Source organism: Fukomys damarensis, unplaced genomic scaffold, assembly GCF_012274545.1.
Source record: "Fukomys damarensis isolate Sample0158 unplaced genomic scaffold, DMR_v1.0_HiC HiC_scaffold_35, whole genome shotgun sequence".
In the NCBI taxonomy this organism is placed as follows: Eukaryota; Metazoa; Chordata; class Mammalia; order Rodentia; family Bathyergidae; genus Fukomys; species Fukomys damarensis.
In genome coordinates, this window is record NW_022900947.1 from 18,630,298 (window position 1) to 18,649,169 (window position 18,872).

The 18,872-nt window shown below is 45.9% G+C and overlaps 1 protein-coding gene across 2 annotated transcripts in view; it reads right to left on the reverse strand.

Moving 5' to 3' along the window:
• Positions 1–108: 108 nt before the first annotated feature.
• Positions 109–18,872, reverse strand: part of Sel1l3 (SEL1L family member 3) — an 89,119-nt gene continuing 70,355 nt past the window's right edge. Inside the window, exons 17-24 of one of the 2 annotated variants that reach the window (XM_010608472.2) lie at positions 16,135–16,225; positions 15,919–16,003; positions 14,720–14,829; positions 9,679–9,806; positions 8,973–9,075; positions 8,821–8,893; positions 1,034–1,211; positions 110–929 (exon numbers count right to left, since the gene is read on the reverse strand). In XM_010608472.2, the coding sequence (XP_010606774.1) occupies positions 1,072–1,211; positions 8,821–8,893; positions 8,973–9,075; positions 9,679–9,806; positions 14,720–14,829; positions 15,919–16,003; positions 16,135–16,225 (730 nt within the window). In that variant the 3' untranslated portion in view covers positions 110–929; positions 1,034–1,071. Of the gene's footprint in view, positions 1,212–8,820; positions 8,894–8,972; positions 9,076–9,678; positions 9,807–14,719; positions 14,830–15,918; positions 16,004–16,134; positions 16,226–18,872 lie in introns of both variants that reach the window. The other variant, XM_010608473.2, reaches the window with a different exon arrangement.

The window sequence follows — 18,872 nt, forward strand, 5'->3', positions numbered from 1 at the left end:
GGGTTTTTTTTTTTTTTTTTTTTTTTGCCTCCTAAGGAGAATATGTGGACCTCAGCACTTTGTATGATGACAGCAATAACTAGGAAAAAGAAAAAGTCATTTTCCAAGAGTCAACTGTATAAAAATAATTTTATTTACTACTGTAAATAAAGTAGTGCAAAGAGTAGTTTGGACCCACGATATTGCATTACTGGTATTTACTACGCTAGCGGCACACAGTATACAGACATCCTGCTCTTCTTTGCCCTTCTACACACACACACACACACACACACACACACACACACACCCCTACCCAGACTGAGGTGAGACTATGAGCTAAAGGCTTGTTTTCTGCATACCCCATTGCTGCCAGTCTATTCTAATGGGTAATTCATGGAGAAGACTACACTTAAATACTAAGAATTTTCTAGATGTCACTTTGTGGATTGCAATTGAAACATAAATGTTATCCAACAATGTTATCAAGTGATTTGGAAGCACTACAACCCTAGAAAAATTCAAGGAGAAAAATGTAAACCAATTTACAAAGCCATCACCTTCCCTGCATTTCGAGCCATTAACAATTTATGTTAAGGTGCTTTATCACTGCTGGGTTTTGGAAGTCAGAGACAAATCTGCCCGTGGAACTTTGAAGAGCAGACTGTGGCAAAAATGGATATTTCAACATTATCTCTCTTGTAGAGAAGTCACAATTTTCTGTTCTTTGATAAAAGAGAAGGAACAAAGGACAAAGACTCTTTAAAATACCTCTCTTTGCGCGTAAGAATCCGGACGTGCCACAAGGCAAACTGTGACTCCCGAAACACAGTCCCCAGGAACAAAGCCTGTGGTGACCAGCTGACCTCCCCTTCCGCCCTCAGATCACGCTGTCCCTTGGGGTTGTTTGATGACCTTTGGTGTAACGACTGTCAGCTCAGGGGTGGGCCCTGTAATGTGATTGAAAAAGGAATGACACTGAGTGCAAAATTTGCATCCAGCTGACAAGATTTTTTAAGGTGTTATAGAGTGCCCTGGCCCGGCCTTCTAATACCGCTGTTGGAAGGATCCCCTCGGACCGGAGTGCACAGTTCACCCACGTGGCTCTGGGTTACTAGTGACCGTGGGCTGGTCCTGGTCAGAGGCATCTGTGGCTGGAGTCACAGCCGGACTTGCAGTGGCGGCGGCGGGGTCTGGGGAGGCCTGGGCTGGTCCTGGAGGGGAACCGCTGGCTGCAAAGACACAGGCGCAAAAGTGCTGAGCTCGCAGGACGTCCACCCACACCCAGGAGAGGCGCTCCCGGTCCCTAGGCTAAGCAGACGGGCAACTTCGGGCCGATTATCTAGGTTCTTTGGACTTTGGTGCAAATGGCAGGTTGGAATGGATGTGTAAAGATCTCTGACGGTTCTGACATCCTAGGAGTGTAAGTTACTGCATTTACACCAGCATTTCTAGGCCGAAAACACTTCCGATCTGTTTCACAGGCTGCAGCCCATGTCTTTTTTTTTCTTTCCTCGTGACATCAACGCAAGGGAAACCGTAGATCATAGCAACCACTAAGAGAGGAGTGTTGGTCTGATTTGCCTTCACATTCCATTTGGATGATGTGCCAGATTTAGTTTCAGGGATTTTGTTTAATTAAATGTGTATATGGGCTGTAAAACATAATTGCTAGGCTTAACTGTCCATCTCTCTTTAGTACGGAGATTGGAGGACCACCAATGGTAGAGATACAGTTTTATCCTTTATACCAGTAATTGTCAGATGGGAGGGATTTTTGCCTCCAGGGGTCAGTGGCAAAGTCCAGGGACATTTTTGGTTGTCATAATCCCAAGGTGGGGGGTGCTGCTGGCATCTACTGGGTGGGGGCCACGGAAACTGCTCAGCACCTTACAATGCACAGGGCACCCCACAACTAAGCAGGTCCCAGCTCTGAATGTCAGTACCTACGAACCCTGAGACTGACAACTGCCCCAGTTAGGATGACTGGCTCCCTCCACAACCTGTCGCCTCTGCCCTGTAACAGCTGTGTGACCTCGGACAGGTTACTTACCCCGCTCTGCCTCCAAAAAATGGAGAGAAGCATCTCTATTGCATTGAGTTTTTCTAAGAATTAAATGAGATGAGTTAATGCCTAAAAAGTGCTAGAACAGTGCCTGGTACTGGGGACACGTCAGCGCCACCCATGAGCCGGGCATGAGAAACGTGTGACGATTAATTTCAGGTGCATGGCTTCAGGGCTGACCCAAGAGTTGGTGCATTTGTTCCTAGGAGGTCTGTGGTGCTTTTTGGCCCCGTAACTTAAGAAAACAGCACAAACTTCAAAGCCAGAGAGCCCAGGGGTCAAAGGGCTCTGATGTTTACCAGCTGAGTAATAGCCAGTTCCTTAACTTCTCTGAGCAATGGCTTATCTGTGAAACGGAGCTAGCAATTTGCCGTTGTGTGATGTAGTCAGCTTAGTAGCCCTAGTTCCTGCAAATAATCACCAGTTTGTCTTTTATAAGTGATCTTCATCAAGCACAGTAATATTTGTCTTATGCAGCTTTTATTAGGTGGGGCCGTTTTTGAAGGTCCCCAAATACCCACCCTGAAGTGTATAGACTTTGAGAAGAAGCTCCCACCCTGGCAGTCTGATTTCTGTATGAAGTCTGATTTTCACATCTCCAATGTCTAAGGTCAGCTCCAGAAAGTCTCAGAAGGGGCCTCACAGCCCCTGCCTTTCCTGGATGTAGACAGGTCTTTTCCTTAGGACCCTTTCCACATCTCAGCAGATGTGGCCCAGAGACTGTTCGGAAAGAACTGGATGGAGTAGGGGGCAAGGATGGAAGAGTGTGCTATTTCTAGGGTCATTACAGCCATGACTCTGGCAGGTGATTTAGTGACTGGAGACCTGGTGACGAGGTACAAAGACCATTTTGCTGCAGTCACGAGAAACCTTGCCTATGGGGCAAGTTTCATTTATCTGCCACTAACAGGTGACCTTGGTTTAGATACCAAAGGGTGGATGTTGCAGTTCCAAAGTGTCTCATGGGCCTCCGTCTCCTCCCCTTGAGGGGCTTGGAGTAGATGGTTTCCCGATTCCATGTGACCCTAGGACCTATCTTTTCGGGAAACTGTGCAGAAGTTAATGTAGCACTAAGCATGGATTTTCAATCTCAGGGAATGTTTAAGTCACCATGGTAACAAGATAAATCAGCAATCAGTTTTCTGATTAAAACAAAAAGTGCCAGTGTGTAAATGGAGAAGGAACGGCTAATTAGCATCGCCACTATTTAAACCTTCTGGTAAGCCTACAATAGTAACGCTGGCTGTCTTTGCAGTCACTGTTATTATCCGCCTGAGAACCCTGTCCCTCCAGTGAGGCTCTGCAATCACTGCTCCAACCCCTCCGGTGCCCGTCCTAATTTTAAAGTGGCCTCTTTGTCTCTGCTCACCTGGAATGTGTGCTAATTTTATTACTGGACTGGAATCAAGGTAACTGGGAAAATCAGTGTGCTATTTTAAAGAATTACAGAGTACATTCCAGAGCCAAACAGAAGTGATTTGTGCATCGTGTGCTGCCTAGGGGGTCATTTTCTGTACATTAGCAAGAATAATCAGGAGCTGGCCCCGAATGCAGCCGCTGCCTGGTTTTTGTTTGGCTCATGGTCTGAGAATTCACATTTTAAATAACTAAATGAGAGCCAAAAGAACAGTATTTTTTGTCATGGGAGAAACATGTGAAATTCAAATGTGTCCACAAAAAATTTTCATTACAGACCCGATCACAGGTGGCTGCTTTCAAGCTCCTTTGGTAGAGTGGACTCACAACAGCCCCAGAGCCCAAAATGTTTCTCAAGCCCTTTACTGAAAAGGTTTGAGGACTTCTGTTGCACACCACTTTGGGAAAAAAAAATCTGCTTGCCAGCTGAGCAGAGGTGAGTATAAAATAAATATACAGGGGAAGGCACTGGATTAATCCTTCTGTTGTTGGTGGTGTTTGAGACAGGGTCTCATTGTGTAGTTTAGCCTGACCTCACACTCACTGTGTAGCCCCAGGCTGGCTTCGAACCTGTGGTGATCCTTCTGCCTCAGCCTCCCGAGTGTGGGATTACAGGTGTGCGCCACCAGGCCCGGAGCGTACACTGGGCCAATCCTGAAATGGTAGAATGTTTGAAGGAATGAGGTGATGAGGGAGGGGTCAAAATCTTATGGTACGAATAAGATCTAGCCTATTTCATTCTGGCCTCTGGGTGTAACAGGGCCCAGGACAGGCACAAGATTCTCCCTGGGACACTGCTTCCGTGTGGAGATGCTGCTGAGGGCCAAGGGCAATGAGATGGGGTGAGACAGGATGAGATCTCACCGTGAATGCTCTCTTACAGGCTACTGTTGTTTTCATGAGCTCCACTTTGTGACATTTTACTGTGCTTTAGTAGAAACCTCATTAACTAGAAATGTAGAAGATAGGGAAAGGGTAGAGAAAGGTTTAATTAATCTTGCTCATATCTTACTCTTTAAAAAAGAACAGCGGGCTAATCATTTAGCCAGCGAGAAGGAGGTGGTGTCACTGTCCAGGGATGCAGCTGGCCGGCCTATGCGGAGGTCACCTATAGCCTGCAGCGGGAGCCCGAAGGTCTTGGAGCTTGCTGGGTGTTGTTGCATTTAGACCGGAAGTTTACACCAACGCGACAAGCCAAGTATTCCAGAATCAGAGACTTCAGGCTTTTCCCCTTGACTTTGGAATATCGTTATATACATAATGAAGAGCGACTCAAGTCTAACTGTGAAATTCACTTATGTTTCATAATTGTTTTATACACACAGCCTGAAGGTAATTTCATACATTATTTTTAGTGCATCTGCATTTCGACTGCAACCCAGCCTATGAGTCTGGGTGTGTAACTTTCTATCTGGGGCGTCATGTTGGTGCTCAAGAGTTTCAGATTCTGGATTCTGGAGCATTTTGGGTGCTGGATTTCCAGATTAGGGGTGCTGAACGCACAGTGGGTTTGACAACCCTGGTTCCTCCTTTCTACCTCTGTCCCTCCTTTTACCTCCCTGCAGGCAGGCAGTCGGCTGGGCTCGGCTTTTTTGTTCGTTTATTTCAGGAAGGTCTACGGCTGGGCGGAGGTGGAGGTGGCTCTAGACACACTTTATTTTGAGATTTTTTTTGGTTTTTTTCAAAAGCCTGCTCCATTAAGGTAATTATGTTTGGCGTCCTTGACAGGGAGGGAGACGGAAAGTGTTTTTGAGAGGCAGTGAGGCAGGGAAAAGAGCTTTCTGAAGTCTGGGAGAGGGGCTGAGTCTGTGCAAAACTGCACCGCACAGAGCCCTGGAGCCCAGGCAGCATCAGGAAAGAGGACCGGGAGCTCACGGGGCTGGTGCTCGGCTTCAGCAAAGAGGCCGGAGCTGCCATGTAACCGCGAGGCTTTGAATCCAATGCATCACCTGGGTGATGTGTGTTCTATTCTCAGACTGGTGACAGCCGAGTGACTCCAGGGCTCCCCCAGACCCAGGGACCTTTGTAGGGCGCAGGAGGCATCAGCCTCAGAAAGATAGTGCTGTCTGGTGGGTTGCCAGAGAGGAGTCAAAACAAGCTCCGTTAAAGGAAATAAAAGGAACAGGCAATATCTGCTACGCACCATCTTGGTGCTTTTGATAGATTAGTCAACGTCTTTGTTTAGATGCTTTTAAAAAGAACCTTATGCTGCAAGTCACAGCACAGCATAGCATGGGAGGCGATGGTAATCCTCTCAAGCTGCTTTAAGTGCAGGCGCCCCCTGGAGGCGGTAGTCTGTAATTGCAGGTAAACCACTCCCGAGGCTCTCCCAGCTAGCATGTGGCTAGCACCTGGGTGAGCTCTGGGTACTGAACACGTGATCACATTTGCTTCTCTCAACTACAGTAGGCTTTAGGTGCACCACGATTTCTACGGCTTTACAGAAGAGGAAATGGACACAGACAGGATCCCCTCCGTGCTCCCGGTCACACAGCAAGTGGCAGGGCCAGAATTTGTCAGCGCGACTCTTGTTCCCCTGGTGCTGTTAACTACCGTCTTTCCCTGCTGGCCTTCTGGACGCAGGAGAGTTGAATGTGGCAAAAGGCTGACAATATATCACCGAGCACATGAACTCAAGAGGAAAATGAAGGAAGCTGGAGCTGAACAAATACTGGACGGACAGTCCAATGGAAAACCTTGATGTATCATCAATTCTAAAAGCAACCACCTGTAAAAAAATGCAGTGACAAAGATGCCTAACTTCTAGCTATATCCTTATCCCACCATGCGTGCGGGAGGCTCCTAACTCTCAAATCCATGTCCTTTTTAAACACTGAGCCAGCACCAGCTTGTTGTCGGCACCCCAGCTGCTGCAGCATTGACCACTGTCCTCCCCTGGAAGGTCACGGGCCCTGGGCACTGTCTGCTCACTGTGCAGACACAGTGGCAACAGCCGTGGCCGCGGGCAGCCTGGCATCTGCTCCCCCAGGGCTCTGCGCCTTGTCCCCTGCACACTCTGCTAAGGGAGGACCTTCTTATTGCAAAGTGACCAGCACATTCATTCACCTTAGGATGAAGACTGCCCTTTCTGGTCAAAGTGAGGAATTATTAGAAATGCCTAAACCAAAGTCTGCATCTCATGGATCCCTGTGGGTTTGTGCACATACTGACGTTAAGAAGCACTGGGCTAGAATTTACAAATGGAAATAGAGGGCTGGGGATTTAGCTCAGCAGTTCGGTCACCTGCCTTGCAAGCGCAAGGACCTGAGTTCAATCCCCAGTACCAAAAAAAAAAAAGACATACATATGGAAATTGATACTGTTTTATTACCATTTGTTTCTTTTTATTTTTCCTTTATGTGGCTGCTTGGGTCCTAGATGCTATTTATTTATTTTTGGGATGCATTTTACAAATATGTGTGTGGAAAAAAAATGTGTTTGGGGCCCGGGGATTTAGCTCAGTGGTTTCACTGCCTGCCTTGCAAGGGCAAGGGCCTGAGTTCCATCCCCAGTACAAAAACAAAACTGTGTATGGGTAGGTTAATTATGAACGTCATTTCAAGGTATGAAACAATGTGTGACAAAATATTCCCGATGTGAGGGGTAATGGGTCTAAGATGGTCAAAAGCCACTGTTTTGAAAGAGTGTGATTCTGAAAGGCAGTTTGAAATTATGTCTAAGCCTTGGCTCGTATTTTCTTACTGAGCCAGGCAACTTCACCTCTCTGGCCTCAGTTTTCTCATCTGTCAAAGGAAGGCTGCGGAATGAAATTGGTTGTAAGATCTCATTCAAACAGAGCCTTCACTGGGTTGGTTAGGAAGGAAGAAGGCAGTTACTGGAAAAGTTTGCAAAAACAAAGAAAATGTGTGAAAGAACCAAGGAGACACAGGAAGGGGAAATACACTAAAGGGACAGGAAGCAAGAGTGCAAAGGGACTGATAATGAAGACATGAAGACAGGAAAATGTGGCGACTTCTGATAAAAGCAATTCCACCTGCCCATGAATTTTCATGGCTATCAGCTGGCATAAAATCATAAAGACAATTTCAGCTCCTCTAAGGGAGCAGCGTTTGTAATAATCACGACAATATTTCTACAGAATAAAAATGACAGAGATAATTTGAAATGGAAAACACTGACAAGATGCAAAATACATGTGCTCTACCTGGCAACAATTTTGGGGACAGTATGGAATTTGCATGAGGGAGATTTATCCACTGGCGGAGGACAAAGAGGACAAGTCACACCCGGAGGGGCTCTGGCCGGTTCCCTGTGAAGCTCCTCAGGATAATTGGAAGAAATGATTCCCAGTTTGCCTCTCAAACAGAGACTCCCTTCTCATGAAGAAAGAAAAGGCTGCATTCCTTCAGCTTCCCATTAACTCCTACCCACATAACCACCCTCTGAAAGCCCAAATCCCATGTCCGCTCCATTTGTAAATGCCTCTGTTGGTCTTTGTTAGCCATTCAAGATGGCAGAAACAAAAATATCCCAAGAGCAGTCTTGAGCACCTACTAAAGGCAAGGCACCATAAATGACTGGACTACAGCCTTCCAGAACAAACTGCAGTGTAACAGGGAGATAAACACAATAGCTCACATTTATGGAAAGGGTTTTATCTACCAGGTAATTATAATAGCTAACTTTTCACTATAATTGTCATCTTGGTAAGTGTCTTCTGTGTTGTTTTCTCACTTACCTCTTTTCTTTTTTTTCCTTTTATTTTCCTGGGAAGTAGCTACTATTAGAGCCTCGTTTGATGGATGAGAAATTGGGAGATCAGGAAGGATAGGTAAATTGCCATGAATCACACAGCTAATGAGTAATCAAGTCTGGATTTTAAGCTCAAACAGAAGTGACTGGGACACCATCCCTTTAATTACTACCCATGCTAGCTCAGGAAAACAATAGTGATTAGTGGAAACCAAGCTGGACTAAGTCCCCCTCAGGGTCTCTAAGGCCACGTGTCTGGGTGTCTTTATTCACTTTATTCACTATAAGCATTTGTTTGTCTTTTCACACACTTGATTGCTTGGCCAGAATGGATGGGAAAGTCTCCTGCAAGAGGGGCCTCAGAGCTGGCTTTTCAGGCACGAAGAAGTAGAGTTTCGATAGACGTTTTAATTCAATTTCCCAAACTCTTTTAAAATATCTTACTTTGAAAATTCTCATAGCTTTCTGGCCTCCCTACAGGCAAGGATTGTGAGGTGCGTAGAGTGGGCCCATCTTGTCCACGGCCATCCAAGGGAAGGAAGCAGCACATGGCCAAGGGTGTGAGGAGTGAGAGTATCGTTTCCCTCGTAGAGAAAAAGAATCCCTAGCTTTTCAACTCGCCTTGGCCTTTTATAATAAGTCTTTACCTGGGACAGACTGGAAATACTGCACCGTCCCGGCGATCAATACGGAGAGCAGGAAGGTCCCCAGGAAGTAGACCTGCAAACATTTGAGGCATGCATCAGATGACTGACAAAGGCAGGAAGCATGGGGGCAGGGCCAGGGGTGATACACCTACCAGGGCAGAGTGCAGGACGGCAGCCCAGATAAGCCGCAAGTGGAGGTACAGCCAGGCCAGGGAGCAGGGGCTGAAGGACTCCTCATTACTGTGGTTCCAGCACCTGTGACAAAACCCAGGCCTCTGGATGTGTCTGTGGGCTCTGGGGGCACCACTCACGACTAGTCTTTTCAGATCCTCAAACCTACACTCTGCAGCTTTTGCACCAATGAGCACATTCAGGAAAGAAGCAGAGATGGAAAGCCGGGCCTGAGGGGCTTGGGCCTGACCTGGAATTCTGAGATTGTGGCAAAAATCTCAGAAAAAGGTTACTTTCTCAGATGTCCTTTCTTCTAAGGAGGGCTCAGCACAGGGCAGCTGGGGTAACGTTTCTGTTGGAGTGCTGGTCCGAAGTCCGGATGTGGGCAGGCCTCCCTATCTTTCAGAGCATGGGCTAATCAGATGCATTGCTTTTTCCATTCTCGTGGAAAATCTTGGTCAGCCCTTGAACTTCAGGGCAAGTGCATTCTATATCTTGGGCTTCAGCTACTAGGAAAGAGAATTTGGGTCTGGCTGAGTGTTCTGAAATAGCAGCTAAGCTTGGGCCCATTTTCTAACACCTGACATCTCAAACTAAGGGGAAGGCTAACTTGAACCTAAAAGCAAGCACCGCCCACTCTCCTGGGTCCTCCCAGACCTGTCAGGATTAAAGATGCTCTGAACTCACCTTTCATACAGTTCTTGGAGAATGGAGATGTTATTAGACTGGAGGGCTGGATCAATTTCCAAGAAATCCAAAATATGGCGTGGGATTATAGCACCTTCTTCAATTAGCAGAGCCAGGTTAAAAAATCCCTAGAAACAAGCCATAGTCAGAAGTCATCAACTCCTTGTAAAGAGAAGCCAGAGGTACACCTTCATCAGAATGTAAACTTTTACAACCTCTCATTTTTTTTTTTTTGCAGTCCCCAGAGCCAGATGGTTTTGTCACTTCCATTGATGAATTGTTTCCCTAAATATATGCATCTGAGAAATTTATTTGCAGGAGAACCAGGAGGCTTTCAAAGGCCGTTGGGTACCATCTGCTCAGCAGCCAGTCAACTGGGAGATCTGTCCTTTCCCACTGCTGCTCTCAGAGCAGAGCTCGCTGGAAGATGTGCTCTGGGGTCATCTACCAAAACAGCACACCAAAGGAAGGCCAGGCTGTCACTTCCGGGCTGTGTCCCCGGTCACCATCACCTGTCTGTTTCCGTGGCGGGTGTTCTCGATGACTGATGTGCTAATGTCTCTCCCGAGCACGAAAGAATGCACAGGCCCCTTCCTCGGCTTCCCTGGGTCAGTGCGGGAACCTTTCGAATTCCGTCTGGCTCAAATCTCCTATGGTGCATTTTCTTTCTCTTCCTTCTAGACCCTCAGAGGTAGGATCCACCTACCAGGCTGTGCACATCCAATTAGAAAAGCACAGTTCAGCAGCCGGACCTTAGGGACGCATCGTAGAGGACGTTTGTACGTAATACATCATAAGTGCATTTAAACTGCACGGAGGAATGCGGTCCGGCGTGTGAGCATGTGACCCGGCCCAGAAAGCAACGCGGTACTTACTGCTTGAGCCTGACAATGAAACGGGATTGGTGCCCTTCAAAGAATTCATGGTTATGTTTTCATGGCTTCTGTCCTCTCTCCCGCCTTGCCTTTCAGTTGCTAGTGACAATAATCTAAGCGAAAATCACCATCTACCAGATCACACAACTATCCTCTGTGGCAGTCCTGATGAACACAACTTAAGCTGGTATCTCTAAGAACTTGATCTATGTGAAGCATTGGTCTGTTTTATATGTACTTGCTTAATCCTCATAAGAACAAATGGAAGTTGCACTATTATCTTCCCTGTTTTACAGATTTGAAACTGAGGCACAGAAATGTCAAGGAACTAGCTCAAGATCACACAGCTGGAAAGTGACAGACCTGAGATTAAAATGTAAGCAGACAGGGACCAGAGTCTCCACTATGCTCCCAAATAACCTCTCAATAGATTGGTGTGTGAAGTACTTTTGAGAGGTATATGCAACATGCACAGGAGTGGCAGCAGAACATAGACTGTTTATCTTCTGTTGAAAAAAGATACATTTAAAAGTTGAGGTATTAGAAGAAAAGTTTAAAAAAGACTGGGGCAACCACTGTGAAAATCAGTGTGGAGATTGCTGAAAAAAACTAAGATTAGAGGTTTCATTTGACCCAGCTATTTCCCTTCTGGGCATCTTCCCAAAAGAATTAAAAGCATCATACCACAGCGATATATGTGCACTCATGTTTATAGCAGCACGGTTTGTAATAACTAAATCTTGGCAACAGCCCAAATGCCCGTAGACTGATGAATGGATAAAAAAGATGTGTTTTTTAAAATAATGGGGTACTACTCAGCCATAAAAAAGGATGAACTCGAGACATTTCTAGGTAAATCGATGCACCTCGAAAGCATACTCTTAAGTGAAATAAATCAGACACATTTGTAAATTTTTTTAATGGTTTTTTTTGAGATAGGGTCTCACTATGTAGTTGAGACTGATCTGGAACTCACTATGTAGCCCAGGCTGGTCTCGAACTCATAATGATCCTCCTGCCTCAGCCTCCCGAGTGCTGGGATTACAGGCATGCGCCACCACTCCCAGCTACATATGTGTAAATATTGCATTGTCTCTCTGGTACGAGAAGCTGAAAGTATAAATAAGAACGAAAAAGTAGAATAGATATCATGAAATAGAAATTATTGAAAATTATGCTATGTGAGATACTTTGTTAATAATTTAAATGTTTTATGCAGAAAAGGTATAGTATTATTAGGAAATGAGTTGAGAGACAGATTAGCAAATGAAAATATATTCTTTGAAGAACATGATACACAGTGTGTTTACCATTGTTATTCTTGAATTATTTTTTGTTATGAAAAATAATTTTTTCATAGAATGTCTTTATTTCTGTTTATTAATCTCTATTTGTAGTGCACAAAAATAAACTCTAAAAATTTAAAGGTTCTGATCAGTGGAAAAATAAGATCAAATTAAGCGAGAAGACAGAGTAGGGGAATATTTGCATATAATATAATAGGTTGTGTTTCATTATCTACTAGGCCAATGTATGAAGGACTAATTATGACTTGAATAAAAAAGTATCAAGCCTCCAGGAGATTAGGCCAGAATAAGAGTAGAGAATTCACACGAAAGAAAATTCAAAGAGTAAATTATCATCAACAAGTATGGGTAAAAGTGTTCATCTTCACTAGTAATTAAATAAATGTCATTTAAAACGACCAGGAAGTAGCAACTTGTAGTTATTGAATCAGCAAAATTAAATCATTCACTGCTGACAAGATTTCAGCCACCTTCCTCTACCGAGCCATTGCTGGGTGGATATGAGCGAGAAAACCCTTTCCAGAAGCAGATCAAGAATACACTTCCATGAACTCGTAGGACCACTGATGGCAAGTCAGCAATACTCTCTCTCAGAAGAGAACGAAATGATTTAAACCAAGAGAGAAGATGGAGACCCTGAAACATTCACAGTGGCGCTCGTGATAGTTGCTGCACAATAGGAAATGACCTCTAAGTCTTCTTCGGTAGACTACAAATCCCAGAGAGGCGAGAATTTTGCCCCTTCACCTTGTGTCTCCACCTCTAAGAAACATCCAGGATTAGGCAAGTACCTGTTAAATCAATGAGTTAGCAAACAACAGAGCAAACACCCACCAGCTGGCGAAATTTGAGAAGTTCCAGTCCCTCAGCTCAATGGAATAAGGGCAGTTGACAAGAGTGACAGTAAGAGACTGTGGTAAAATGCACACAGTGCTACAGTTCGTGGTCAGACAAATTCTGAGAGTGGCACGTGTGCTGCAGATAACAGGGCAGATATGTGTGCCGGTGGACGGGGCCTGGAAGGCAACTTGAGGACAGGAAGGAGTACAAGCCCCTGCCAAGGAATTTTGGATGCTTTCTGATTTCTTTGAACATTCGCCCGTTTTGCTTTTTATAACATTATCTTCCTAAGAAATAACGACCAGAATTGAAAATCAAATCATCCAGACCTCATTTTAAATGGCAGCAGATATCTTCCAAGGGAGTTTGTTTCTACAGCAAAACCCTTTAGTAGCGACTCCTTCGTTGCAGAAAAAATAAAAACAGAACAGATGATGTTCACTGAGTGAACTTGGCATTGGGCCCAGATCTTTACACCGAGCACCTCATGAATCCAATGAAGCAGGTGTTATTATTACCCTCGCTGACGGATCAGAACGTGGAGACTCAGATTTAGCGACTCGCCATGAATAAGTACTTATGAATGGGAGAGATGTGGGATTTTAACCCACGTACACAACCACTGTGATGTCACGGCAGCAACAAGAACAAGAACAACAACAAAAGACTGAAAGCAGGGAAGTTTCCAGCTTTTGCTTTGGGATCTGATTCCAAAGCACGATACCCAAAACTTGTATTTGTGGGTCACAACTATTCCAATTTCCATCATGACCAAGGCCTCAGGATCTTCACAGGAGAATTCCAAGTAGCAAGTGCAGAGGAAATGGGGGGAAATAGAGAATTCTCAGTGTATTAGTAATTGTTGCAGGAAAGGTTTGTTAAAATACCTATGCAAAAAGTTAAGGACAAGCAGAAATGTCTGTATAGCCACAAACTATCTCCTCAAGATATTTTTAAAGTAGACAGGGGAAAATATTAACTGTCCAATGGTAACCTCCTTAATCCAATAGAAAACTCTTAACCAGGTGATTAAAACTTCCCTGGCCAGTGGTAAGACGAAGGGATATCACATGACCCTGGTGTGACACGCTGGGGACACACAGCATCTAATGTGCTCATGCCTCAAAATATATAACCTCACTGGATTCATGAGAAGACAGAAGACAAACCTAAACCAAGGGACACTCTGCAAAACCAGGACTCTTTGAAACTGTCAAAGTCAGGAGCTCAGGAGCTCAGGAGCTGTCATGGACTGGAGAAAACCAGAAGGAAAGATGGCAACAAAATGTAACGTGGGATCCTGCACTCGGCCCTGAAACAGAGAGAGGGTATTTGTGGAACAACTGGTGAAATCCAAAGGAGGTCTACAGTGTCGGGAATGCTACTGTCCCCATGTCAGTTTCTTTGTCAATGGCTTTGTGCGGCTATGTAAGGCAACATTAAAGGAAGTCAAGCGAAGTGGGTACAGGAACTCTTTATATTCTTTTTTGCAATTTTTCTATAAATCCAAAATTATTTCAAAATAAGAAGATAAGAAGTCCCCCCAAAAGTCACTGAGAATACAGTCTCGTCACCGAAGTACTCAACTATCTGTGCAAACTGCTTTGCACCATGACCACACTTCTAGGGTCTCAAGTTTCTGTCCTGCGAGCTAACTGGATAGGATTTGGCAGAGACACCCCGAGGGCAGGAGCCAGAGACCCAGGGTTAGGCCCCTCCGCTTGGCCGGTAAGCAGATTACCTGGCCTTGAGTAAGTCATCAACTTGCTGTATCTCAGACTATGCAATTGGTATAAAGTCTCCAGCTCCTGGACTGCTGTGAGAAACAGCAGAAAGTGTTGGGAGCACAGCAGGTGCTCAGCTGAGGTTCCCCACTGCGGTTCTCGTCCTCCCGGAGATGCTGTGAAGGGTGCGTGCATGCGGGCGAACAAAGACTGTGAACTCTGCAGCCTGTGCACAGTACGCAGGACAGATGGCATGGTCCCCGGGCCCCCAGAGCCACCTTTTCATGCTGCTTACCTGGGAGTCTCCATCCAGTGCTGCCTGGGCGTACATCTGCAGGGACAACTCGAGGTCTTGGGACTGGTTTTGGTGACCATAGTAGTAGAGGTCTCCCATTTTCAAATACGCTGCACAGCACAAAACACATCCATATGTCAAGTGGACTTACTTTACCAGCATTTTAAATGACAGGCCCATTCGCTCATGGGTAAAGGTTTCCTACTACAGCATGCGATGGAACACGTCCATGTTTCCCCCTGTCAGGGTTTTGCCCCAAGCGCCCAATCTCTAGACACAGTGTTTTACAGGTAGCTGCCCTGAGCAGCTCGGCTGGTTAGTGAGACTCCCAGCCCATCAGCCAAGGTTGTCTTTGGCCCTCTACCTCACATCGGCAATCTCCTGCCTTTGTTTGATGCCTTTTGTATCTCTCTACTCTGTCTGAGCCATGTATTTCATTTTTACTTGGAGGAAAAACACCTGCTTGAGAGCACTGCCATCAGCCAAAGTCTAATCAGAAAACCAGAATCCAGCTCAGGTAGCCCCAAAGAGGGGTCTCATCCTAGCAAGTGGCTGGGATGCCAAACAGGAGACAGTGGGCGGTCAGAGGTTGGCACTGAAGAAACCACTGTCTTCTCGCGGGCTGGAGGGCCAGAGGACATTTGTGACGTGCTCAGAGCCTCGTAGTGGTATGGAGATTGACACCAAAGAGGGCAGATTTGCCAGGTGGGCTGGACCCATGGAAATGCTGCCACTGCAAGAAACTGGGCACCAGGCAGAGAGATGGGGAAGTACTTGGGCTTCTCCTCTGCTCCCACCTCCAAGTCACCCACCAGAGCCTCCCATTGGCTGAAGCTCACGGGAAGCAAAGGAGCCTGGGGCCTGGGGCCACCCCGCCCACAGAGAGCCCGCAGAGCAGGGCAGGAGGACCTCCCAGGGCAAGGGGCAAAGGAGTTGCTCTGGGACAGCTTTCCCTTGAGAATGCTTTGATTTTGAAGAAATGTGAGTCCCAGAAAGCCCTGGAGAGGGGACGGGGACAGGAGAGGTGCACTGCTGGAGGCTGGGAGCCACTGAGCCGTGACCTTAACAGCGACAATTTTTCACTTTCTTTCCTAATTGTTTAGAAATATCACACTTCCTCCAAAGCTGTGAGATAGTCCTGTTACTAAAGATTAAAAGCCTCCAGTGCTTCAATTTAGCACTCGTTTTTCTATACATACCAAATGAAGGAGCATCGATTTGGAAAACAGAGAAATTATAGTATCTCCAAACACAATTAACACCCAAGTATCTCCCAGCCAGGTCCTAAGAGGTAAAGGGGAGAAAAAGTTAATTCATTACTATTTCGGCCAAGTGACTAACTTTGTCTCTGTAAAATTCGATTCATTATCCTTAACCTTAGAGCTTCTTACTTGGAGAAGAATACATTTACTTACTGGCCTCTCCTCACAGATGTGTGCTAAATTTGTCTGTGACACTTCAATTCCAGTTTCTGCTGCTAAAACATAATACAGCAAGGCTTCATGCCTAAAAATAGATGATTAATAATAAATTTCATATAGCGGCTCTTACTAATATTCAGAGAGCTTTATATTCAAAGAGAAGAGGGCACAAAATAAGCAGTTTTTTAAAACCACAAAATCATGAGGTTTTTTTTTTTCTCTTAAATAAATACTGTTGTTAAAAATACTGCATGCACTGATTTATTTTCTATCTGAAAGGCTGAACTCACAGATAAGGCCGGGAGCCGGTTGATACAACAGCTACCTCTACTGGCGGAAGGGTGCGGCAAGTGGGCCTTGTCTCTGGCTTCTGGACCCTTCCTTCCTTCCTCACTGAGAGGAGTTAAGTGGTATCAAGAAAAAAACTCTGGTTTTACAGGCCTGTTCTGTGAAAGGTTTGGTAGAGCTTAGGATTCTCAATAAGCTTAATTAGAGCTGAGCAGGTGTCGTGCATTAGTGTCCGGCAAAGGAGAGGCAGTTTACAAGGGCTAGGTAAGTGCTGGCCACCAGGTAACTGAGTACCTGAAAAACACAGTGACAGCTTCTCACCTGTGAGAGGCTGCCGTGGGAGTCACAGTGCCATGACAAGTTTGGGGGACAGGAACACACTCCTGTACCCACTGTGAGGGGAGGACCAGTTAACAGAGTGGTTCTGAGGGACGGGGCTTTCCTACCAAGGTGGGGAGTTTGAAGGGCACATCCCACTGGCCCTACAGTTCTCCCCTTGGCGGGGTGATGCTAAAGGAACAACCGGAGAGATGCACAAAGATTCTCTTGTCCAGGAGTTCCTGGCAGAGCTGTTCACACCAACAGCTACAACAAGGAAAACTGGAAACAACCGAAATATCGGAAAATCAGCAACAAGTTCAGTTAACCCATGGTACAGCCACTTTCAGATGCAGCTGTTAAAATGATGCTATGGAAAAGTATTCAAAACCACCGAAAGATTTCTGTGCAAAATTTTCTATTCATTGCAGAAAAGGAAGCAGAATATAAAGCAGTGTGCCCCATTTTTCTTGAAAACAAAAATAAAATCGAACAGGCACCCACACACACACACACAAATACATATACACAGAGAAAAAAGCCCTAAAAATTACCTACCAAATGCTCACAATACTTGTCTCTATGTAATGAGAATGCAAGTCATTTTTGTTTTCTTCTAATTTGCTCAATTTTCTCTGTTACCCAGTTTATGAGCAAAAATTTATTTTAAGCATAAATAGTTGTTTCTAAAGTTTATTTTTTCATTTTAAGTAGTTGGCATTAGTAGCACTTTTTAATTTCAGTTTCACATAGGAACCGGTGTAGGGAAGGGTGGGCTGGTCTGGGGAGGGAAAAGAAGGTAAACACATTGGGAATCATCTTTTCTAAACTGCTAACAGCAGCTTCTGGCTGACAGTTTCTTTGAGACAGGGAGGCAGCTGGGGAACCAAATTAGGACAGTCAGACCTTCAGTCAGGTCACTACAGTGCAAGCCGAGTCCCACCCTCTGAGTTCTGGGGCAGCTGACCATTAGCCGTGACTCATGCTAAAGGGAGACCAGGTCAGCTCAGCGGTCTCCCCTGCAAGGCAGTCAGATAATCAGCCCTCAGCTGCAGCCACAAACACCACCCAAAGGCCTGGGGCCTTTCTTACTCAGCCTGCAAAACTCTGATTTGGGAACCATAATCCTCTGAGTACACCCAATTCCGGGGCACACCTGGGGGAGGCCTAGCAGGAAGTCTCTGTTGGTTGGCAATAAGATTCTGTTCCTAAGATCTCAGCATCTCAAGTTTCCTCAAGGTCACCCCAGAGCTGCTGCCAGCACCTCCGATTCCAGCAGGGATGCATGAGGGAAAGAGGTGGTGGAGACCCAGGTGAGGCGCAGGCCAGTGCCCTCCGCCACGCCCACTGGAGGATTGTGGCTCAGTTTCGTGGACAGCAGGAAACCACGTGGCTGGCTGTCAGAATCGGGGCATGGAGGGGGGCATAAGGTTGACACTGGGAGAACACTCGCTGTGGGCAACTTTATAAGGACAGTCTCTTGCCTCTCAAGTTACCTGAGTGGCGGGGGAAGGGAGGGAGGGACACATTTTACAGGAAGACTTCTGTCTACTGATGATATGAACAGGGAGGAAATTTTATAGAACTCTCAGGCATTTTCATCAAGGAAGAACTGAAATCCATCAAAATGAGATGTCTGGAAACATTGATGTTAATAGAAGCCCTGACAGAGATCCACCACCTCTGTCTTCCACCTGGCAGAAATCAATCACCCGGCGGCGCCTGTGTGCGCTGATGTCACCACCACCCCCGTCACATATCGTGGGGCCGCACTCTGCGGGGGGCAGACATGACAGCTCAGCCTCCCCGGCTTGTTAAAGCTCTTCAGACCTGATGCCTCCGCACCGGTCCTCCCCACACAGCCTCCCGGTGTTTGCTTAACTGTGTTTCAACAGAAACCCTCTCAAAGTATTAATTACAGATATTTCTGCCCTTCCACCCTGGAACAAACATTTACTCAGCACTTGCTAATTGCAGGAAGTCCAGGGACAGGTCTTGAAACTCTCCTGTCCTCCCATGGATTGCCCCAAGGTTTAGGAAGACAACCAGAGTTTCAAGTTCTGCTCCCAGTGGGCTGAAGGGGAAGTGTTCCCAGCAGTCGGTGGGAGACTGCATGGGGGCAGTGG